This window comes from Sphaerodactylus townsendi, linkage group LG05 (assembly GCF_021028975.2).
Source record: "Sphaerodactylus townsendi isolate TG3544 linkage group LG05, MPM_Stown_v2.3, whole genome shotgun sequence".
Classification (NCBI taxonomy): Eukaryota; Metazoa; Chordata; class Lepidosauria; order Squamata; family Sphaerodactylidae; genus Sphaerodactylus; species Sphaerodactylus townsendi.
Window position 1 is genome coordinate 22,229,101 of NC_059429.1, and position 25,035 is coordinate 22,254,135.

Consider the following 25,035-nt stretch of genomic DNA (forward strand, 5'->3'; position numbering starts at 1 on the left):
CATGGCTTGGTTTGAGAAGCAGCCGGCTCGGGCATTTGCCAGCTGGCTGGGCATGCCCTTGCCAGCCCTTAGAGAACTTCTGGGATTCTTCTCCACGAACATACATCTCACGGGAACAGAATAGTGATTCTCCTGAACTGACCCCCACCCCAACTGGTGGCAGCAGCAGAAGGACTATTGGGTGAGGCAGCACTAGGTACCATGAGGCAAGCCACGAAGAGGCGCTTGAGCCTCTCGGCCAACATGAAAATCGGGGACATTTGCAAAGGTTGCCAGGACCCCGACAAGGAGGAAGTGTACATCCCCTTTGCCCAGGAACATCTGGTGAAGCGATGGGGTTCGCTAACCAACTTAGCCGATCAGAAGCAGGAGGGAATCAACATCCCACCCCGGCGGAACCGATTTGTCCTCAACCTCAACGTTGGGGGGAAATGTTTCCAGGTCGCCTGTAAGATGGCTGCTAAGTACCCAAAGACAAGGATTGGCCAGCTGGCCCTGTCCAAGGACCATACGAAGAAAATGGAACTTTGCGACGACTACTCGGTGCTGAAGAATGAATACTTCTTTGACCGTGACCCGCTCATGTTCCACTACGTCTTCCACTTCTACCGTAGTGGGGTTATGTGGGTCCTGGAAGAGTTCTGCCCATCCAACTTCGTCGACGAGATCGAGTACTGGGGCATCCACATCAAATACACCCAGAGGTGCTGCCGCATCCTCTTCGAGGAGAAACAGGACGAGCTGGCCGACTACCTCAAAATCCAACGGGAGTTGGAAGCGGAGCTGGAGCCGCTGAGAAAGGGGGAGCACTTTGATGGGAAATGCATGGGCAAGTTCCGCAAGGCAGTCTGGAACCTGATCGAGAACCCGTACTCCTCCATCCCTGCCAAGATCATTGCCGTCATGTCCAGCGTATTTGTCCTCATCTCCATCGTCGGGATGACACTGAGCACTGTCGAGGAGATGCAGCACAAGAGCAGCAAGAATTACTTGGAGCAAACGGAGACCATCTGTGCCATCTTCTTCACCCTGGAGTACCTCATGCGCCTCATTTCCACCTCCAGCTTCCAGCAATTCCTGCGGGCGGCGTTCAGCGCCATTGACCTGGTGGCCATCATGCCCTTCTATATCCAGATACTCTTTGAGAACCTGGGCGAGGGGGACACGGAGTACCACGAGGAGCTGCACAAGATGCGCAGCGTGGGCAAGCTGGGGAAGGTGCTCAAGCTGATCAAGCTGATGCGCATCTTTCGCATCCTCAAGCTGGCCCGCCACTCCACGGGCCTGAGGGCCTTCGGCTTCACCATCCGGCAGTGCTACCAGCAGGTCTGCTGCCTCTTCCTCTTCATTGCCATGGGCGTCTTCACCTTCTCTGCCCTGATGCATTCGGTGGAACACGATGTCCCAGGCACGGACTTCACCAGCATCCCTGTGACCTGGTGGTGGGCTGCGGTAAGTCATTGTCCCCTCTTTTTATCTACGTACATCTAATCTATTTGTGATAGACAGCAGCTCCCCAGGGCTTGGTCAGAGAAGGGCATTTCCCTTCACTTCCTCTCTGAGATAATAAAACTGCAAGGATTGCCATGCCCTTATATAAAGCCGTGGTGCAACTGCACTTGGAGTACTGTGTTCAGTTCTGGTCGCCACATCTCAAAAAGGATATTGAAGAGATAGAAAAAGTGCAGAGAAGGGCAACGAGGATGATTGAGGGACTGGAGCACCTTCCTTATGAGGAGAGGCTGCAGCATTTGGGACTCTTTAGTTTGGAGAGGAGATGGCTGAGGGGGGATATGATTGAAGTCTATAAAATTATGCATGGGGTAGAAAATGTTGACATTTCTCTCTTTCTCACAATACTAGAACCAGGGGACATACATTGAAAATGCTGCGGGGAAGAATAAGGACTAATAAAAGGAAACACTTCTTCACACAACGTGTGATTGGTGTTTGGAATATGCTGCCACAGAAGGTGGTGATGGCCACTAACCTGGATAGCTTTAAAAGGGGCTTGGACAGATTTATGGAGGAGAAGTCGATCTATGGCTACCAACCTTGATCCTCCTTGATCTCAGATTGCAAATGCCTTAGCAGACCAGGTGCTCAGGAGCAGCAGCAGCAGGCAGCCATTGCTTTCACATCCTGCACGTGAGCTCCCAAAGGCACCTGGTGGGCCACTGCGAGTAGCAGAGTGCTGGACTAGATGGACTCTGGTCTGATCCAGCAGGCTAGTTCTTATGTTCTTATGAGATCCTTTCACTGGGGGTGTTGCCAGGAAATCAACCTGGGGCCATCTGTGTTCAATGGCTACTGCTGCACAGAGCCGCTTTCCTCCGAGTGGATCATACATGAAGGTCCCATATACCAAGTTAGACCATTGGTCTATCTAGCCCAAATTGGCATCATCCTTTCCAAAGTCATAGGAAAGTCCTTCCCCATATCTGCAGCCAGCACACTTTTTTGTCTAGAAGTTGCTGTGCATTGAGCCTGGGGCATTCTGTGTGCCGGCTATTTGCTATTGACCTGCTCCGTGAGAGATATCTTCATGGTTGTGCTTGTAATGCCATTGTCATTTATGGGGAGATGCACGTCCGGGGAAAAGGCAGTGAGGTTTTCCCCACTTCAGATTCCTCAGCAACAAAAGTTGGACTCAATAAATCAACTAGTTCAGGCCTTTCCTGCTGTTGGCTCCATGTATGCTATGTGGTTTGAGAGGGGGAAGAGATTGGGAGGGAATCCTCTGTCTGGGTATGGACTTTGAAGGAAGAGTGAACACTTTTAGACCATATGTGATGCCTTGCATGTAAGGGGGGGGGGGTAGATTGAGACCTGGCTAGGAGGAACTGCAGATGGGAGGGGGAGGATGGCATTCTATGTCTCAGAAAAAGATGTTAGTAATTGTATATTCCTCCGCCACAGAACTCAACATGCTGGACTTCCTTTGTTATAGAATGTAAGTCGTGGTGCCTACCTAGTCCTGCTCCCACCATCCGTTTGAAAGTAAAAATACATAGAATCATAGAGTTGGAAGAGACCGCAAGGACCATCAAGTCCAACCCCCCTGCAATGCAGGAACACACAATCAAAGCATCCCTGACAGATTCAGCCTTTGTTTAAAAACCTCCAAAGAAGGAGACTCCACCACATCTTGGCGTTCAGTTTAATTATACAACATCCACCCAACCTTATTCACACCTTGCACGAAATAATGGTTTTGACAAAGGCACCATTCAAAAATGAATGAGAATTCTCATATTTGCTCGGGACTATATTCTAATGCAGAAGCATACAATTTTCTTGACCGCTGCACCTCAACTGACCATACTAACATGTTTATCTGAGACAGAATATAGTGGAATTTACGGAGGTTTCTGATCATTATCCTAGCAGTATTCTTCTGATCTAGCAGTATTCTTCTGATCATTATCCTAGCACCGTGGTTGCGAACCTTTGGCACTCCAGATGTTGTGGACTACAATTCCCATCAGCCCCTGCCAGCATGGCCAATTGGCATCTGGAGTGCCAAAGGTTCCCCACCACTGTCCTAGCAGTATTCTTCACCGTCCTAGATAGACCTGATCTAACAGGGTTTTGCTAAGGTTCTTATTAAAAGAAGGCCAGCAATGTTCATGGAAGAGGGTAGAAAAATCTATCCAGGGTTCCTTGTCATGGTGGTTCAATGGAATCTGCATTTTCAGGAATCAAGCTCCCTTTTTTGCCAGTTGCTAAGGGACAAATGACAGAAAATGGCTGTTTCCTCCATACCCTGTTTTCCCGACAACATCTCGTTGGGACCCACTGGAAAGAGAATGCTGGGTGAGATGGGCACACTTTGGCCTGATCCAGCATGCCTCTTCTCAGTGCTCACTCAGAAGAGTTTATTCTCTTGGTACAAACAATAAAGCAAGTGGATCTCTCATTCTTCCCTTCTCCTTGTCCTCTCTCAGGTCAGCCTCTCCACCGTGGGCTACGGGGACACTGTGCCGGACACTGTGCTGGGCAGGATGGTGGCCTTTGCGTGCATCTCTTTTGGCATCATCCTCAATGGGATGCCCATCTCCATCCTCTACAACAAGTTCTCTGACTATTACGCCAAGCTCAAGTCCCACGAGTCTGAGGCCACCAAGTCGCTCAAGCTGACTCGGAAGCTCCGCCTGAAGGAAAGAGCTTGGCAGAAGTTCCTGGTGAGTTGCTGCCCAGAGGACTACCTCTCCTGCCCGCCGGCAGCAGGTCACCCCAGCGGCCAACATTTTGTGCCTCAGTCTGGCCACCTGGAATACCCGGTTATCCACCAGCCACAGCACGGTCACCAGCCACTGCGTTCTGCTCCTCATTCCCCCTGTTCTCATAGCTACCGCTGTCACCACTCTTCTTCCCCCTACAGGGGTCAGCATGCCCACCTGGCAATTCCCCCCCTGCTCCTATCACGATCTGGCTCTCCTACCCCTCAGCCGTCACCCCGCCCATCGTCACAAGCAAGACACTCTGTCTTGTAACTGGAAGCTTCCAAACGGCGACAGTTCTACGGGGTCTCGGGCAGAGAGGGGCGTTTTCCATTTCTGCTGACTGAGATTTTTCAGCTGGAGATTGAATCTGGGGGCTTTCTGCCTGCAAAGCTGCAGACTCCAAAGAGGAGAGAAGAAATGTAGATTTTTGCCAGGAAGATAAAATCATAGAGTTGGAAGAGACCAGAAGGGCCATCAAGTCCAACCTCCTGCCATGCAGGAACACACAATCAAAGCACTCCTGACATATGATCATCCAGCCTCTGTTTAAAAACCTCCAAAGGGGGAGACTCCACCACTCTCCGAGGCAGTGAATTCTACTGTCGAACAGCCCTGACAGTCATAAAGTTCTTCTTAATGTTTAGGTGGAATCTCTTTTCCTGCACCTTGAATCCATTACTCCTTGTCCTGGTCTCTGAGGCGCCAGAAAACAAGCTTGCTCCCTCTTCGACATGGCATCCCTTCAAATATTTAAACATAGCTATCATGTCCCCCCTTAACCTTCGCTTCTCCCGACTAAACAACCCCAGCTCCCTAAGCCTCTCTTCGTAGGGCATGGACTCGAGACCTTTTACCATTTTGTTTGCCCTCCTCTGGACACGTTCCAGCTTGTTAGTATCAAGATGTGAATCTTCTTTCTGCTGCATCAGGCTGCTGGTCCATATAGCTCAGGTGCGTGACTGGTAGAAATTCCCCAGGCTTTTAGGTAGAGGAATGTCTTTCCCCTCTCCTGAGAGCCCAAGACTCTTTTAAGCAGACGGGATCACATCCTGGGCAGTCTTAGGGTCGCCTCCGCGGTGTGTATACCACGTTTTCCAAAAAGCAGTCCTCTTCAGTAGAAGCTCAGCATAAGTAGAAGCCCCTCCTCTTGCATGCCACCCCTCACTCACTCCCCTCCCTTGCATGCCACCCCTCTCCCTTTCCTCCCTCCACCAGGGTGGGTGGGCCAGGTCTAGATGCCAAACCCTCTCCCCTCCCCTGCATGCCACTCCTCACTCCCTCCCTTGCATGCCACCCCTCCCCCTCCCACCACTAGGGTGGGTGGGCCAGGTCCAGATGTCATCCCCCTCCCCTCCCTTGCATGCCACCCCTCCCTCCCTTGCATGCTACCCCTCACTCACTCCCCTCCCTTATTCCCTTTCCCTTGCATGCCACCCCTCCCCCTCCCTCCCCTCCACTAGGGTGGGTGGGCCATGTCCAGATGCCGGGGCCCCTCCCCCTCCCTTGCATGCCACCCCTCACTCCCTCCCCTCCCTCACTTCCCCCCTAATTATTTGATTAGGGTATCATAAGCTGTTACGCTTCCTGTCCCCCTTGACTTAAATCCGAGTCACCAGGTAACTAGTCCGCCTGCAAAGTATATGCTCCTGATCTTCAACTGAACCCGAGCCTTCCCTGTAACTCTGGGCAATTAGGGGCAATGTATTATATGAATTCTTAATTGTGGCCTGTAGGTCAATGCAGCTGAGTTGTTCAATGCTAGCAGAATACCTTTTAATTAATTCAACTTAAAACTGTCGTCGAAGGCTTTCACGGCTGGAATCACTGGAGTGTTGTGGGTACCATCAGATCCTCTGAAGATGCCAGCCACAGATGTTGGCGAAATGTCAAGAGAAAATTCGAACACAGCCATACAACCCGGAAACCCCACAACACTCCCAACTTAAAACTGTTTGTAATAGTTCTGGAGCAGCAAACATTCTCTTTGGGCTGAAAATCCCCTCTGTGCGAGTGCCATGATGGCTCTTCTCAGAGGGCAATTGCCTTTTGGGCATTTTACAAGTTTCCACATCAGTAGCAGTATTTTTTTTTTAACTTAAAGTGATCAGTTAAGCACAGTGTAATCAGAGGACAGTGCTCAAGTTCATCATAGGGGCAAAAAGAGCAACCTCTCTTTCTCCGAAACAAGAGTTTAAATCAACCAGGCAGCTGCGTTGTAGGAAACCAGCGGGAGCCAAGGTCCTTGAGAGCTCAGCTGGACGTTGATTGATAGCTCCTTGACATGAGCTTGGGAAGAAGATTGCAGTCATAATGAATGTTCTTGGCAGTGTCAAGGATAGTGGAGAATGCTTGGAAGCACACTAGTAAGGTTACCAGTGTTAGGAAATTCCTGGAAGTGGGGGGTGGGGAGTTAGAATCAGGGAAAGGTGGGGTTTGGACACCTCAGAAGCAGTGGTGGGATCCAAAAATTTTAGTAACAGGTTCCCATGGTGGTGGGATTCAAACTGTGGCGTAGCGCCAGTGGAGCTGGGCAGGGCACGACGGGGGCGTGGCCAGGCATTATGGGGGCGGGGCTGTGGCAAGGACGCAGCCGCTGCACCGGTCCTTGGGCGGGAAACGAATGCACGCAGGCGCAGGCTGCCACGCACGCCGGTGCACCTCCTGCTAGACTGCTTCAAGTTCTGCGCGCTACTGCTGAGAGGAGGGGCGTAACGAAGGCAAAAATCACGTGGCAAAATCACCAACTAGTAACCCCCTGTCGGCACACACAAATACTCGGGAACCTGTGAGAACCTGCTGGATCCCACCTCTGCTCAGAAGGGTATACTGAAGAGTTTGGATTTGCCTTTCTGTCCCATAAGGAGACTCAAAGCAGCTTACAAACTCCTTCCCTTTCCCTCAACAGACACCTGGTGAGGTAGGCGGGGCTGCCACAGTTCTGAGAGACCCAAGGTCACCCAGCAGTCTCTATGTATAGAAGTGGAAAAACAAATCCAGTTCACCAGATGAGAGTCTACCGCTGAAGTGAAGGAATCAAACCCAGTTCCCCAGATTAGAGTCCATCTTCTTTTAATCACTACACCACACAGGATCTTTGACTGTACACAGTTCATCTTCCAAAAAGGCCATTTTCTCCTGGGGAGCTGTTCCTGTCAATGGTTTTCTGGCCACCAATGCAGACCTTGTGATCTTGGCATCCTCAGTAGGAGTAATCATTTCCCTGGTGTTCCAAAAGGTTCTGTCCAAATTGGATGATCAGGTGAACGAGATGAGGTTCAGGATAGGTCAAGTATAAAGTAGTTTATTTTTCATTAATAACAATTATTATAACAGAAAAGGCTAAGAAAAAATCCTATTTTTGTTACAATTCCAAATACTGAGAAACACCAATGTTCTGTGTATAGAACCATAACTTACTGATACGGTTTTTAAGTTAGATTCTGATAGCCCAAGAAATGTTAATCACTGATGCTTAATTCCTATTGTATAGATAAAGCAAGTATCATCAAATTATGACCATCTTAATATAATTATCCATTCATTTCCCCCTTTATCTCACAAGATAAAACTCAGACAGTTTCAATATAATATAATCTATTTCATTAAAAATTAAACATTTACATCCATCATTTCATAAGTCAGGTACAAAGTAAACAGACAAATCCTTCTAGGAATGCTGGGCCTACAGGTGCCAATCGAAACGGCAGAGGAAAAGGGGGTGATTGGCATCACTTGATGTATCAACATCACTTCTGGGTCTCTACCCTATTGGCACATTGGACGAGGCTTTAGAAATCCACCAAATCCAGAGAGATTGGGGGAATTCCCAGAGAGCTGTATGACACAGTGACATCACTTCTCAGTCTCCACCTGGAAGTGAGGTCGACACTGAGCAACACTGTTTTCTTCTGTTTCTGTCCCTAAAACCTCCCACCTGTTGACAGCAAAGGATCAGCAATCCTACGAACTCCACGTGAACTTGACAGGTGAGGACTCTTGGCCTTGTGATGGACAATGCTGTGAAAACACTGACTTGGTGCATGGGCCCGTCATGAAAGGAACTGAAAATAAAGCAACTGATGCTAATGCAGTTCTACCTCCCACATCCCTGGGGTTAGGGGTGCCGTGCTCCCATCATCTGAAAATCTGCATAACATTTTTGGCATCCCTTCATGCCAGAGAATAAAGTCTGATTTTTTTCTTTTAACTTTAAAAAGGAACTTATGTATATTTGTGGTATTAAAATATATGTTGGTATTCTATAATACTTGACATATATTTTATGCAATTCAGGGTTTCTAAACTTTTTATGTGTTGTCTGCTGGTCTTTGTGTGTCGTCTGCAGCTTCTGCAGAACTCCCCCCAGATTCTCATTTAATTTTTTTTCTGACCCACGATATATCAAAACCACATCAGGGAAAATTGTGATGTGGAAATCTGAGCATGGCATCATTTGAAATAGTGTCCTCCCTGACAATTTTGGCACCTCTCTGCCCAACTGCCATGGTCCCAATTTGAATCAGACCACGGCACACATGTTGTCTTGTTTTCAATATGGTAAAGCTTGGCTGTAAACTGATACAAGTGTATTGTCGAAGGCTTTCACGGCCCGATTCAACTGGTTCTGGTGGGTTTTCTGGGCTGTGTGGCCATGGTCTGATCACGTGCAAGTGTCAAACTCGTGACCCTCCAGATGTTATGAACTACAGTTCCCATCATCCCCTGCCAGCATCTGGAGGGTCACGAGTTTGACACCTATGGATCTTGTTCCCAACGTTTCACCTGCATCTGTGGCTGGCATCTTCAGAGATGTATCACAGAGAAAAGTCTGTTTCACACTGTGCCTAGTGTCTAGACACAATGTGAAACAGACTTTTCTCTGTGATACACCTCTGAAGATGCTAGCCACAGATGCAGGCGAAACGTTAGGAACAAGATCCACCAGACCACGGCCACGCAGCCCGGAAAACCCACCAGAACCAGTTGATACAAGTGTGTTCAGGTGACTTCCCCCCGCCCCGCCCCCAAGACCAGCACTAGATTGATGGTAAATGTCATGTCTAGTTCGGACCTAAGTGGAGCCTGCTTTGGTTACAGGGTTGCATTGCTGGCCAAATTATCTCCATCACAGTCATAAGCTGATTTGGTGGTGGTGGTTTTTTTTTTTTTTAAATAACAGAATGGGTTTAAAACCAGGTCGAGGAAGAGGTGAAGAAATATTTTTCCTAACAGAACTGTACACAAGCCAGGGACAAGCCATTTTTGCAGCATTTTTGCATCATTTTGCAGTTTCTGAGATCTTGCCTGAATGTAGGAAGCTGATTTACACTGCAGTCCTAAGAAAAATTCTGGCCTTCTAAGCTCATCGACTTCATCGGACTAAGATGGTTGTAACTCCCCTGAGTACAGCACTGTTAGAAAGCCCACAGACAACCCCCACAGAGTGGCTTATGTACCTGGGGAGGGAGAGTTTCCCAGGCAAAATGACAGATTGCTTCCCTTTCTAATCCCAAGTGCCACCCCAGGAGTCAGAGCACTGGATTCAGGACAACAGGAGGTTTTAAACTGACATCCTCTTAAGGAAAACAGGAAAAGCTGTGCTGCTCTGCTAATCCTGGATTAAATATTTGGACAGGTCAAGATTTATGAATGGCACAGAACGACCAATGGCAGGATAGCCAGGCTGTCCCAACAGGTGGGGTTCTCAGGCCCAAGACACCCAAAGTCCAGTGCCACCTTAAAGACAAACACCATTTATTTCTGTAGCTCTCTGCTTCGGGTACGTGATGATCAAATGGAATCTTAATCTATCCTAGGATTGACAGGTTCCCTCCGCCACTGGCAGTGGGTGGGTGGGTGGGTGGGGGGATTTCCAGATCTGGGTTGGAAAACTCCTAGAGATTTGGGGATTGAGTTTGGGGAGGACAGGCACCTCAGTGGGGTACAATTAGGGTTAATAGCCTGAGAAACAGCTCCAGCCAGTGCAAGTGTGTATTAAGCATGTAAATCTCTCACAAATCACCCCCTGCAAAACATTTACCAAACAAATGTCCGCATCATCTCTCACAAAACACCTCCAGTGGAATCTACCCCCAAACAGCATCACTTTCAATGGTGTTTAAACTAGGGAGCCAAAATTCTTCTTTTAAATCAGGGGTAGGGAACCTGCGGATTTCCAGATGTTCAGGAACTACAATTCCCATCAGCCTCTATCAGCATGGCCAATTGGCCATGCTGGTTGAAAGCTGATAGAGGCTGGATTGTAATTCCTATCTAGGCACCGATTCCTATTTAAATCCACCTTAAAGGGAGGATCTGGGGTCCCCAGTTAAAACAACATTGAAAGTGATGCTGTTTTGGGGTGCAACAGCATCACTTTCAATGTTTAAACTGAGGACCTCACATTCTCCCTTAAAGTCCATGCCAAAGGGGGTGGATTTAAAAGGAGAATCTGGGGAAATTTGGGGGGTGCCTGCTGTCAGGGGTGCAATTGTTAAGCTAGCAGCACCAAACTTTCAGGGGATCTTTAGGAGACTCTCCTGGTGATACCAGCCACGTTTGGTGAAGTTTGGTTCAGGGGGTCCAAAGTTATGGCCCCTCAAAGGTGTAGCCCCCATCTCCTATTAGCTCCCATTGGAAACAATGGGGGATGGGGCACCCCTTTTGGGAGTCCATAACTTTGGACCCCCTGAACCAAACCTTACCAAATCTGGGTGGTATCATCAGGAGGGTCATCTGAAAAAATCCCTGAAATTTTGGTGTTGCTAGTCTAAAAACTGTGCCCCCTGCAGGCCAAAAACGGAAAAAACACTTTAAAATTGCCATGAAATTTCCACTTTAATTTTCTCCTCACTGGAGCTACAACAGTGCCATCTGCTGTTCAGGAATTGACAAAGAAGAGGAACAATATTTCCCTGTTTCACAGCAATATTATGCTTTCTTCACAAGTATATCGTGATGTGAATTTTTAAAGAAAAAAACACCTTTTGAACATGTTCAGGAAGAAGCTTACTTGACCATTCACATTGCTGAAATCAGTGAAATACTGAGGATGAACTTTGCAGGGGGGGGGGGGGGCGAATGTTTCCCTACAGCACTGAACCCAGGGGAATAGCCCGTGTGGAAATGACCAAAGTCGTAATTCTTAGGTCTGATTTGAGGATAAAATATCTGGTTAAACCATAATAATTGGAAGAAGTCTCAAGCTCAGTCTACCCTCCAGCCTTGGTCCCTCACTTCCTGAAAGATGTTCATCTATATCAGGGGTAGGGAACCTGCGGCTCTCCAGATGTTCAGGAACTACAATTCCCATCAGCCTCTGTCAGCATGGCCAATTGGCCATGCTGGTAGGGGCTGATGGGAATTGTAGTTCCTGAACATCTGGAGAGCCGCAGGTTCCCTACCCCTGATCTATATATAAGAGTTCCCTCTTATATGGACCGGGGCACAGGATCCCAGGTAGGCCTGCATTCAAATAAATGCAGAAGGCTACTCTTGAATAAGGGGAATTGGTTCAAAGATTATGAAACCAAGATCAGAAACACTGAAGATTTGCTGCTGTTGTTGCTGCGTTCCACCCCCACCCCCTGGGAGCAGTTGAACCCCGTCTCCTTTCCGCTACAGCAGTTACCATTGAGGAAGACTTCCCTTCCCACAGGGGTACAGGCAGGGGGGCATGCTGCCTTACCTCAACCATTATAATTATCACTCAACCATTATAATTTTCACTTGAAAGGGGGGACACTTGATTCCTCCCCAATTCTAAGCCCAAACAAATGAGACCCAAGCACCCTTCAAACATTTGCCTGAGGAAAATGAAACCGAATGAAAGAGAAAGATGGCCTTTCTCTCGCTCAAACAGCCAACCACTAATTCTTATTTTGTGAAGGGCAAAAAAGGCCATAAAAGCACAACTGGATGGTTACAAACTTTTTATTCTTAAAACGACTCTTCAGCAGAAGGAACTACACATGCTTGAACTTAATTAACATAAGAAAATGGAGGGGGTAAAGTAGAAACAAGGAATGGTTTTACAGTGACTGTCAAGTACCTAAATAACCAACCTAAAGAAAGCAAGTATCATTTAGGGGAAGTAAGAAGTCCTAATACCCTACAAAAACATCACATTTACAGGAGCAAAGCTTTAGGAAGAAGTAATCACACATGCAACAAAACAGGGCGGAAGAATGCCAAGGCTTTTGAAGGGATTGTGTCATTTCAGACTACACGTGGCCATCACAGTTTCAATGCCACCCGTTGCAAAACAACCATAAAAACAGAAAGAAGAAAACAAGGAGAGCAGCTACAACTTTTCTTCCATAAGAAGGTAGCTCTCATGAAATTGGAAATAGCACATTCCACCCTGTCATTTTGCAGCATTTGGCAGAATGATGCAATTCCCAACACAGTTTCTCAGTATTTTAAGACAGGTAAACACCATTATCACAAAACCCTATGACCAGCAATCTCCATATCAAGTCCTATGGCTGAACTACTTTGTGAATTCCTTCATGCCTCCTTAAGGTGCCTGATTCAGCAAAAGACTGGCCACAGTAGGCACAAGAGTAAGGTTTTTCTCCTGTATGGGTACGCTGATGGCGGCGCAGTGAAGCAAGGCGCGCAAAGGCACTGCCACATTCTTTGCAGAGGAAAGGGCGCTCACCAGTGTGTGTCTGCTGATGCTTTTTCAGCCTCGCCAGTTGAACAAAAGTCATGCCGCATTGGTGACACTGGTTCGGCTTTTCCTTTTTGTGGCTTAGCTTGTGCCTGGAAAGCAAACTGGCTTTACTAAAAACTTTGCAGCATACTGGGCATTGGTAGTGCTTGGAACTACCTTCTCTGGGGTTTCGGGTGGCACCGCCCACCTGCCCAGGGTTGCGGCTTTGAACCTGGCTCTGATACAGAACAGACCAAGGGTTCTTGACATTAGCATCTCCCAGAACAACACCGGAGCGACTGATCTTGTGAAAGCTGTGGAGATGTCTCCAGACATCAGCGGTGCGGATGAAACCCTTGTCACATTCTGGGCACTTGTGTGGTCTGTCTGTGGAATGGGTCAGTCGGTGCATCCGTAAGTTAGCGGAGCGGAAAAACTCTTTGCCACAGACTGGGCACCAATACGAACATCCAGCGGCGTATTTCTTTTTGTGCTCCTCTAACCGACAGAGGTCTTGGAATGATTTCCCACACCTCTCACAGTGGTAAGGCAAAACTTGGCTCAGCCGAGGCGGCAGATTCTCATCATCAAGAGAGTCAACAAGGATGATGAAGTTCTCCTCCTCTTCCTTCAGACCTCCCTGAAGATGTGAGGAATGCCCAGATGACCAGAGTTCCAGATCCTTACATTCACAAAGGTAATTACAAGTGGTGCTTGGGACATAGACACCATTTCTGGCCAACCTCCATTTTCGGCAGTAGGTTGACATTTTTGCAGATGTGCTCACAGAATTTTCATCTTCTGAACAGGGCAGAACTAGAGGAAGATCCGGTTCATCTGAAGATGCAGGAAGGATGCCACTGAGATTGGAAGGGGGCGGGTTGACTTCCTCTATCTCTAGCAGTAGGATGGGCTTATCATTTATACAATCAGCAGCTGAATTGGTTATTGTGGTACTGCAGGCATCCTTTTCAGCCACACGAACCCCATACATTTCCATCATGCAACCTCAATAGTCCTTTCCTGTAATCTTCCACACCAGGTCACTGCTCTCCCTATGGAAAGAATGGAGAAGGTTAGTGAACATTGTAGAATTCAGATCAGATCAAATGAAGGCCCCGTTCTGAGTTCAGAGCAAAATACAAGTAAGTAAGCAGTGACAATTTTAACAGCAAAATCCTAAGCAAAGTTACAACCTTCTACATCCATCAACTACAAAGAACTTAAACTCTGTTTAGGACTGCACGCAGAGGCACAGCTGCAATGGGGGCCGGGGGCGTGTCTGGAGTGGGGTGGGGTAGGGTGTGTTGGGGGAGGGGGCAGGAGAGGGTGCACGGACAGTTCATGTCCTGGGCACAGTTTCCCCTCCCTTTGTCACTGACTGCAAGGCAAGTGATTCTTAAAACTAATAATGCAATTTGCAATCTACCAGATTAAACTGAGTTATCCTTCAAGGAAGGCAATTGCTAATTAAAGAGGATGGTATGAGAAGATGAAAATGAAAATTGTCTGAAATTCTCAGTAGAAAGTCTGCTGTAAAAAGCCTTCAGGTCTTTCATGAATTGCAAAAACAGAAAATGCAACTTTGGAAATTAAAAATAAATCAGAAATAAATTCACTGAGAAACTATTTGATTTTCTGGGAGACCACTTAGTTGAACAATGTTTTGATGAAATAGTTATTTATGCTTGATTGAACAGTTATTTATGCTTTGATTAGACATCTAACTAAAGTCCCCTACTATTGTTAGCAGTAGATTTTACAATTTTTTACACATTAAGAAAGTCAACATGGTGTGGTGGTGAAGAGCAGTGAACTCTAACCTGGAGAACTGGGTTTGATTCCCCTCTCCTCCAGATGAAGCCTGCTGGGTGACCTCGGGCCAGTCACAGTTCTTTCAGAACTCTCTCAGCTTCACCTACCTCACGAGGTATCTTTTGTGGGGAGAGGAAGGGAAGGAGTTTGTAAGCTGTTTTGAGAAAAAGTGGGGCATAAATCCAAACTCTTTTTTTACTTTTTATTTTGTGATAGCCACTAGCCATGGTGGCTAAAGGCAATCTTTCCCCTGAAGGCCAATGTTAAGTAGTGATGTTAGGGGAAGGTTATGACCTCTATTGTGCTGTTTGTTGTTCCTCCAGGGCAGGGGTAGGGAACCTGCGGCTCTCCAGATGTTCAGGAACTACAATTCCCATCAGCCTCTGTCAGCATGGCCAATTGGCCATGCTGGTAGGGGCTGATGGGAATTGTAGTTCCTGAACATCTGGAGAGCCGCAGGTTCCCTACCCCTGCTCCAGGGCAACTGATTGGCTTCAGGAAGAAAAAAGAAGCTGGTCAAAACAAGCTACAGATCTGATCCAACAGGGCTCTTCTTATCAGCACAGTTGTCAACCACCTGTAGGAAAAATTGACCCTGTGCATTAAATACAGGTTTATTTCCATCCCATGAACTGCTTTAGCTGCACATTTCTACACACTAAGCTTCTATTAAAGGGGCAACACTACTACAGGCAAAGAAGTTGAACCCAGCAATATTTACTCAACATTCATCCTAAGCAAAATTTAACAGTGCGGTCCTATGCAGTTACTCTAATCTATCAAAAATATCATGTGAAAAGCATGAAAAAGAAAACAAAACTGAATCCCAAGGTGTTGATATTCTGAAAGTGTCTCAGAAATCAGCAGAGCATGCAGCTCAATGCTGTGGTCTAGCTAAGAGGGCTACCGTATCCCTCCTCTTGACCACTACTCACAACGTTCTTAGAGAGATAGCATGGTGTAGTGGTTAAGAGCAGGTGGATTCTAATCTGGAGAACCGGACTTGATTCCCCACTCCTCCACCTGAGTGGCAGAGGCTTATCTGGTGAATCAGATATGTTTCCACACTCCTACATTTCTGCTGGGTGACCTTGGGCTAGTCACAGTTCTTCGGAACTCTCTCAGCCCCACCTACCTCACAAGGTGTCTGTTGTGGGGAAAGGAAGGGAAAGGAGCTTGTAAGCCACCTTGAGTCTCCTTACAGGAGAGAAAGGTGGGGTATAAATCCAAATTCTTATCTTCTTGTCCAACTTATTTAATCACCATGCTATGCTTCACTCTAAGCACGGATTCCCTTTATGGAATCTTTCTGTTCACAAGGCCCGTGATGCTGGAATACAGTTCTGTTGGGTTTGTTTGTTTGTTTATTATTTTAATTTATAGACCGCCCCATCCCCGAGGGGCTCTGGGCAGTGCACAACAATATCAGTATGTATACAATGTGTAACAAGGGTTACAATAGTGACCATATTTACTAAAATCTATTAAAAACCATTAAAAACAGCGGTCAAAACAATAATAACGGATGGCCCCGTAACCCACCTATTGGCCAAAACCTTCCCCAGAAGGAGGGAGCTGCTGGACTCCTCCCTAAAAAGATAAACAAATATATATACAAGAATGGAATTGTAAAAAATAAGGGAGCAAAGGAGCAAAGCAAAGGAGGGGGGCGCACCTCAGCGACTGGACACTCCAAAGGCCTGGCGGAACAGCTCAGTCTTACAGGCCCTGCGGAATTCACCAAGGTCCTGCAGGGCCTGGACAGCTGGAGGAAGAGTGTTTACCTCTTCATTCTCAGCTTCCATAGAAAAAGTCTCTGGAAAAAATTCCCCGAACATGAGATGGAACCACAAAGAGCAGCACTCATCCACAGTGGAAATTTGCACTTGGGCACACAGTTGCTTCCAAAGTTGTGACCCAACAAGAGTTAAACCATTCCAAGCCCGTTAACTTCAACGGAGATAGAAAGACACAATTCTGCTTGCCATTTATCTAAATCTTGTACATATCTACATGATATCTACTATAATTCTGCACTGTAATTTATCTAAATCTTGTGCATATCTACATGACAAACCTATACTGCTTTTTATATCACATCAGCTGCTGTGGCTTTTTAGAGAATCTTAGGACTTGCTATTTGACATAGTTCTGAGAATTCCTCTTAAAGATACCGAAACCCCGACTCACAGTCTCAGTGACAAAGACCAGCTATAAATAAATTAAAAATAAATTCTCAATCGGAGATGACTATTAAATCAGAAATTCTGTGATGCAAGCTACAACACTATGTATATTTCCTTGGGGGTTGATCCATTAAAAGTCACAGGAACTTCACTGCATGCTTTGGATGAAACATGTCCAGAAATCAGCAGAAACAAACTGGGGTGCTGTGTGGTTTCTGGGGAGTAAGGATGAAGAAAGATGCCTCGACAGTTGCTCTGCATCTGTGGCTGGCATCTTCAGAGGATCTTCATATCCTCTGAAGATGCCAGCCACAGATGCAGGCGAAACGTCAGGAGAGAATGCTGCTAGAACACGGCCATACAGCCCAGAAACCACACAGCACCCCGGTGATTCCGGCTGTGAAAGTCTTCGACAATACAAGAAACAAACTGCTTTGCATTTAGCTCTGACCAAAAGAGAAAACCACATGAAGGTGAAAGATGTTCTGCAGAATGTCTAAAACAGAAACACTCCACAGGTTATTTTTATAAAGGGTTGTTATGGTTAATATCTGTGGAGATTTAGCCAGTGGGCTGCTGTATGATTCCACTGTTCTTGACTACAGTGCCATGTAATTCACCTTGAACCCCAGTGAGAAAGGCTGGCATATATGAAAGGAGAGAGGGAGGGAGAGAGAGAGGAAAGAGATAATTTGAGATACAGAAAAGACAACTGAACCATCACACACCTTACAGCTGCGGTGGCGAACCTTTGGCACTCCAGATGTTATGGACTATAATTCCCATCAGCCCTTCCAGCATGGCCAATTGGCCATGTTGGAAGGGGCTGATGGGAATTGTAGTCCATAACATCTGGAGTGCCAAAGGTTCGCCACCACGGCCTTACAGCATCCCAGGAAAAAGATTTGCTTCCTATTGGACTAGCTACTCAATGACCTATTTCTTCTTCTGAATGGACTTTTATTAGTCAGATTCTTAACCCCCCCCCCCCCCAATTTTTAAAAGTCTGTCATAGATTCTGGCAATTCTTTTTTTTTTTCCTGCCTAATTTTGGGAGACAGAAGGATCTATTGTTCACTGTTCAAGCATCTCCCATTAACCTAACAATTAAGGGAAATAGAAGCAGCTACATTTCTTTGTCACAGCACTTATGGGGAAAGCTCTATAATTGTCCACCTTGCTCATTCTTACTTTACATAATGACATTACTTGCAGCCTCTTTATAAACGCATTGCAATTTGGAAAAGAGGGCTCAATCACTTAGTTAAGGCCATTTGAGTATTTACCCTCCACTCCTTCCTTTGCATTTCTCCCAAGCATTGCCAGAAATAACAGCCAATTTGGATTAATATGAAACCTACCCAAGTAAGGCACAGTATAGCAAGCCTGAATTTCCATCTTCCTCTGAATGCCCATTTCACACTTGTATCTACAAGAACTCCAAGCACAGTAGGTTTGTCCTCTAATGGCTAAGGGTGCAGCCCAAAGCAACCCCTGAATGACCCAAAGGTTCTTCCCAGAGATCTGCATGTGTGTTAAGTGACGTTAAGATACAAAAATAAAGGAGTTCACAGCTGAGCTCTACAACCAGCATGATCATGGTGTTTGTCGAGGATCTGGGAGCTCCAGAAATGAATCCTGCACCCTGCTATGAAAGCTTACTGGGTGAGTGCGGGCCAGTCACACACACTTAGCCTAATCTGTTTTACAGGGAGGCTGTTGCAAGGATAGATATCATTAGAGAATGGGGGAATGCTGCCGTAAGCCACTTTGGGTGCCCATAATTCTTGAAATAAAACAAATCCACTGTTAAACCCAGATGAATACTAGATGCTGGCTCATGCCAAATGATATCTTTAGTCTAGGAAGATCGATATTGTGCAGTCCAACTAGAAGCTATTTTCCAGAGTCTCCAGTAGCAGTCTTCAGCATAACTTACTACCTGATCCTTTAAGCTAGACACACCAGTGATTGAACTGGGAACTTGTGCATACAAAATAAATTTTTTTAATCACTGAGTCACAGTCCCCTACTCCATGTATGTCTCCTTGGGCACACAGAACACCATTTTTTTTTTTGCAGAATCACCCTTTCAATAGTCTAGTATACAGTTCTACATTCTTTTCAGCGAGAAGAGCTGCCCATAGAGTAATCCCTCCTGAAGCATCAACACAAATCAGCATTGTTCTGCTGATGAAATTAATCCAATCATTTGAATGGGCTATGTATGTATCCTCCTTGTAAATGAACACAGTCCTAGGGTTAATACAGAGATATGTATTGTCAAAGATTTTCAACTTGCTGTTGTAGGTTTCTGGGCTGTGTGGCTGTGGTCTGGTAGTTTCTGTTCCTAACGTTTCACCTGCATCTAGGTCAGTGGTGGCGAACCTATGGCACGGGTGCCAGAGGTGGCACTCAGAGCCCTCTCTGTGGGCACGCACAGAGTCCCCCCCCGCCCGCCCCACATCTATGCTGGCCTGGGCCGCTGGGCTCAATTATTAGCATTAAACCTGAGACCTAGTTTTGGGGAAGCAGTGTAGGTAACCCTGATAAGCGCTGTTAAACCCCACTGATTTTCATGCAAAGAACTAAAGCGCAATCCTTTATCTGGAAGTAAGCTTGGTTGCTGGCAATGGGGCTTGCTTCTGAGTAAACCCTCCTCGGGTTGTGATTCACCCGTTGGAAGAGTTGCACGGTTGCTTCAAAGCAAAGCCACTGACTACCACCAAGCTTACTCCTGAGTAACGCACGCCTCAGAGCCAACTGCTTTTTCTAAACTTAAACCTCAGTATTCAGGTTAAGTTGCCATGTTGGCACTTTGCAATAAATAAGTGGGTTTTGGGTTGCAATTTGGGCACTCGGTCTCAAAAAGGTTTGCCATCACTGATCTAGGTGAAACTTCTAGCTGACAACTTCACAGCCACCCATAGATGCAAGTGAAACATTGGGAGCAAAAACTACCAGACCATAGAGGCTGGAAATCCTACAATAGCCAGCAGATCTGGAGCAATATGTGGCTCTGATGTGCCACCTAAAAGCCTTCTGATCTTTCCCCAAGCTCTCCAAAAGTGGGCTATTTATTCAGAAATACAAAAAAATGCATTACTTCTATGGTCCTCAAGATAAAATTTATTTTTAAATGGAAACCAGGTTGTTCAGGATTATAATAATCAAGGCTGTGCAGGTGTAGAGAGTTCTGTATATGAGGCTGTGTCAGCATATGTTATTGAATGGGATGGTGAAAATGAGGTGTACCACTGTTGAATGCTAGTCCTTACAACAAAACTCCCAGTAGAGGGGAAAGGCAACCCTATGGGGAAAAATACATGTTCAGAGGGACTCTCCTAATTATAAGGGTTATATTTTAATTGTATATTTTTGTGTGAGGTGATGTGGAGGTACATGCAAGAGTCACCTGGCTCTTTTGGCTGATGTGAATGTGGCTATCCACAAAGTGAATAGCACTAGCCTCACATAACTACTGCTTGACTGCCCCACTTTAGATGGGTCATATGTCTTTCCACCTACATTCTGAAATGGTTTTGCCCTGGAGAAAACTTTTGTCTCTCTTTAAAAGAGGCTGAATGTGTGGAAATGGGCAGTTTAAGCCCTGCAAGGCATGGAGGTAAATAACTCCCAATAAGCCTCTATGAAATGCAAATATTTTAAACAAACAAAATTAAAATATCAAAGGCCCTGGACATTCTTTCTCCAGACAGTAAGGCAGGTGGGGTTGGGCCAGGTCAGCAGAATCTCATCAGCTCTCAACAGCCAAACATGGTTGGTTCTATGTATTGTTGAAGGCTTTCATGGCTGGTTGAATACTGGTGTGTTGTAGCTTCCCCGGGTTGGTATGAGCCGTTTCTTAGCAGCATTATTTCTTAAGACGTTTGGCTTGCATTTGTGGTTGAGAGTATTCAGAGGATCTGATAGTAGGAAAGCAAGTGGAGTATACATGCTATCTTCATTGTTACTCACATTCTCCACTTGCTTTCCTACTATCAGATCCTCTGAAGATGCCAGCCACAGATGCAGACGAAACGTCAGGAGAGAACGTTGCTAGACATGGCCATACAGCCCGAAAACGACACAGCACCCCGATGGTTGGTTCTGATTAGTACTTGGATGAAAGACCACCTGGGGAAATATAGAGTCACTATGCAGAGACAGACAGTGGCTTATAATCTCTGATGGTCTTCTGCAGTGTAAACCTTACAAGGCCACCCAAAGCCAATAACTCTTTCCACTACCCACAGTTAAGCAACTCTGATCTGTGATCATGCAGCCCAGCAAAAGTTGCACTGAGTCACGGCATCCCCATTTGCACATGAATACAAAAACAACCCAGGGCAGTATAATTTGCATGGGCTACACAAGACAAAACAGATTTCCACTAATAGCAAATCTAATTGTCTGATTAATGGAAAGTAATTTATTGAAGCAAATAATTGTTGACACAGTGCATAAAAAAACACACTGAATGTCAAAAAGAAGCTATACCAATTCCAAGCTACTACAACTGCGATAAGATAGTATTTGCACAATATTAGTTAATTTATTCTACATACTGTGAGAACTTGCTTAATATTCTTTTCAGGTATGCTAATCATGGGCTTTAACTGGATCATAGGGTATGCTCAGAATGGTACTGCTTTCTTCAAGTATCATCCATCGCTCCCAAGATTAAACGATTTCCTTTTACATTTGGATATATATCACATTTCCTCTGCAAAACCGCTTTCAAATCATTCACCTTGAATTGAAAATGTGCATATTTGAAAGGCTGGAAGTAACCAGCTTGCTCACATAACCTGTTTTGTAATGCCTTGAGATATTTGGTGTAACTGAAGGGAATAAACCCTGCAAAAATACAGCTGTTGCCAGTGCCTAAATAAATCACAAATCAACACTACAGAGAGCACAAAACATAACCTGGGAAAGGTGATAGCATGAACCCGACCACAGTGAAATGTTTCTACCTACTTTATTAAGTGTCTGGTGACTTTCTTGTTTTCATTCCTCTGCAGAGATCCCAGACAATGGGTAGGTCCCAGATGAGGACTCAGTTACAGACTCCTTGAGTGGTCCCAGGCAAAGCTCAGAACCTCAGCTCTTACAATCTGTGCAATGGGAACAACAGCTCAGATCAAGATTTCTTTCCACAGACTCTGAGATTTCAGGGACACAGGTGCAAGGAACGATTCTAAGTAAATACAGATCAAAATACTATATGAACAGTGCATTCCGCACATATTCAGACAACATTTACCAGTGTTTTCTGTCATCCCATCTGTTGTGTCGGCTTCCTTATTCTTCTCTACCTGCCTCCACACACTTGCACTTGTAATTACTACTTCCACAACATGCTGACTTCTACCCCTCCTCACCCTTGCCTGTGTAGAGGTCTTTATACTATTCTTGATGGGACTTTTTCCTGGATGAATTTAATTAATTATTTTTTGTCAGGAGTCTGGGACTTGATGGCGTGGTGATATTATACTGTTCTTACACCTTCAATAGAACTTCTTTTCCGACATTTAATGACAGACAACCTCACTGTATACTACAGTCAGATGGAACAGCCAACTTCTCTCTCCTTTTCTAACAGATCCTACTCCAGGGCTTTGAAGAGCAGCCCAGAAAATGTTGACTGTTGGAACAGAGCCACGCCAAGGAAAATTGGGCATCAGGCTACTTAAGGCAAAACCACAGAAGCAAGGACAGTAGAGTAGCCCTACTTGCTCATGCAGGGGTCTGCAACCTGCGGCTCTCCAGATGTTAATGGACTACAATTCCCATCAGCCCTTGCCCGCATGGTCAATTGGCCATGCGGGCAGGGGCTGACGGGATTTGTAGTCCATGAGCATCTGGAGAGCCGCAGGTTGCAGATCCCTGCGAGTCATGACCTTTTCAAGCTGCCTTGAGCAACGAAGAAAAGTAGCATATATTTTAATAAAGTCAACCCAGAGCTCTCCCCACCTGTAGCCCATCCTGTCCCCTTTCTCAGCAGAAGGAAACTGTTCCACAGGGGAGAATGTCTGCCAGTGCAGCGTTTCTCCCCCACTGTCCGACTCACCACGCTCGCTTACATCCCCTCTTCTGTTGAATGCATTTTTATTCAGCCCTCCCTCCCTCCCTCCCTCCAAGAAGCACCCTGTTCTCCTTTCCCCGTTTTACCTTCACAACAGTCCTGCAGTAGAAGACACTGAGGGGAAAATGACTGAACTACGGGAGACCAACCCAACATTTATGGCCCGCCCCTTTCTGCCCTCAGGACGAACTCCAACCCAGCAGACCCGCCGACCCCGACAGTTGCCGCTTCTCCCCATTCCCCGGCTCCGACCCGGCCCTTTTTCTTTGGTGGGGGGGGGGCGCGCCAGTTTTCTCAACCCCCTCCTCGCGCTCCTTGCTCCGGGGCGTCAAGCAGTCGACCTCTTTCCCCACCTCCCCACCAGGCTCCCTTGGGCGACCGCCTGTGTGCTGCTCCCCACAGTTCTAAGGGGGCTGCCAGCTATCAATGGTGCTCGCCCGCTGAACCTCCCCTCGGGGGCTCATTGTCTCCCGCAGCCTCCTGCGCATACCTGGTTTCAGCACGCGAGTCTTGAGTGCAAGAGGTGCCCAGGCGAGCGCAAAGCCCCGCGCGACCCGCCCTTGTGCCCACCCGCACCGGCGCGTCCAGGTGCTTCTGGGCAGAAAGGGCAGGTGGGCCGTCCCATCTCCGTCCAAGGGCGTGTCCACCCCTCCATGGGCAATCAGCCGTTCGGGTTGCCCTTGAAGCCACGCTCCCTGGTCCGCGGAATGAGAAGATTCGGCTCTGGGGAGGCCTGGTCTGCAACCGGGGGCGTATCTACGAAAAATGGAGGGGGAGGGGAAGCTGAGTTTTGCGCTTTTATAGTTATAGAACTATAGTTATAATTCTCATCGTGATAACCATTGTTATAACGTTCTCAGACAGCTGACACTGGCAGCAGCCCCTTCCCCGGTTCCACCCCCCCCCCCCCAAGGCCCCCTGAGCCTGCTGTGGTTAGCAGGGCCGTTGCGATCGGTATATCGATCGCTATACCGATCGGTATAATGATCGCTATACCGATCGGTATATCGATCGTTATACCGATAGATATAACGATCGATATACTGATCAGTATAACGATCGATATAACGATCGGTATAGCGATCATTATACCGATCGGTATAGCGATCGATATAACGATCGTTATACTGATCGCAACGGCCCTGCTAACCACGGAAGGCTGAGGGGGCCGTGGTCCGGGGGAGGGGCGCTGGGAAAGGGGTCGGCTCTCCCGAGCACTGTGGGTTGGGTGCTGGGCGCCGATTGGCCGACGCGCGGGCATTGGCGCAGGAAGCCGCCCGGTGGTTGCCTGAGGCGCGCGGCGCCCTGCTCGGGGCCAGGGGGGCCGGCTGCTGGAGCTCAGAAGAGCGCGAGGGGAGCGGGGCGCCGGGCGCGCCTGCAGCGGGGCCGAGGGCAGAGGGGTTCGCGCACGGGCGGCGGGGGAGGTGGGCTCCCGGGCAGAGCGGGAGGGAGGGAGGGAGGCCCGCGGAGGTGGCGGCGCTGCGTCCTGGCCGAGCTGAACTTGAACTCTGGCCCCGCCAGAAGGGAGGGCAAGATCGCCGCCGCCGCTGGGCTCGGGCTGGCGGGATCCTAGCGCCGTTGCAGCCTGGCAGGGGGAGAGCCCCCAGGAAGCCTTGCAGAGCGCCAGGGAGGCGGGCGGAGCGGGGGGCTCGTGAATGGGGGCCAAGGTTGGCAGACGGGTGGTCACCGGGCAAGAGGGAGGGGTCGCCCGGCTTGCAGGAGGCGTGGGGTGAACTGGCCCCAGAGAGGGGGGAAGATGGGCCAAGGGGATGGAGGAGAAACCCTGCCGACTGTGTGCAAGGGGGCAGCCAGACATCTGGCTTGGTGCAGCGGCTACTAGAGCGCCTGGCTAGCTAGGATCTGAGTTCAGATGCCCCACCCCACGTGGGGCTTGCAAGGGTGAGTCTGGGTCAGGCCTCCTCTCTCCGTCTAACCAGCCCCACAGAATAAAACAGGAGTCCAGTGGCACCCGAAAGGCTGACTGCATTTATTCCAGCATCAGCCGCTGCTGGCTTCCTGAGATGCACTGAATTTTTTAAAAAGGGGGAGGGGGTTAACTCT

General features: G+C 47.5%; 2 protein-coding genes across 2 annotated transcripts; one reads left to right on the top strand and one right to left on the bottom strand.

The window, feature by feature from the left end:
• LOC125433565 (potassium voltage-gated channel subfamily V member 2-like) lies at positions 1–4,761 on the top strand. Its single transcript, XM_048498183.1, has 2 exons — positions 1–1,452; positions 3,948–4,761. Exons 1-2 carry the CDS (start codon positions 202–204, stop codon positions 4,494–4,496), a joined length of 1,800 nt encoding a protein of 599 aa, XP_048354140.1. The 5' UTR covers positions 1–201; the 3' UTR covers positions 4,497–4,761.
• A 7,383-nt stretch (positions 4,762–12,144) lies between these two features.
• On the bottom strand, positions 12,145–23,846 carry ZNF648 (zinc finger protein 648). The gene is made up of 3 exons (XM_048498052.1): positions 23,465–23,846; positions 21,867–22,003; positions 12,145–13,937 (listed from the first exon to the last, which is right to left on the bottom strand). Exon 3 carries the CDS (start codon positions 13,883–13,885, stop codon positions 12,707–12,709), a length of 1,179 nt encoding a protein of 392 aa, XP_048354009.1. The 5' UTR covers positions 13,886–13,937; positions 21,867–22,003; positions 23,465–23,846; the 3' UTR covers positions 12,145–12,706.
• Between the last annotated feature and the right edge of the window lie 1,189 nt (positions 23,847–25,035).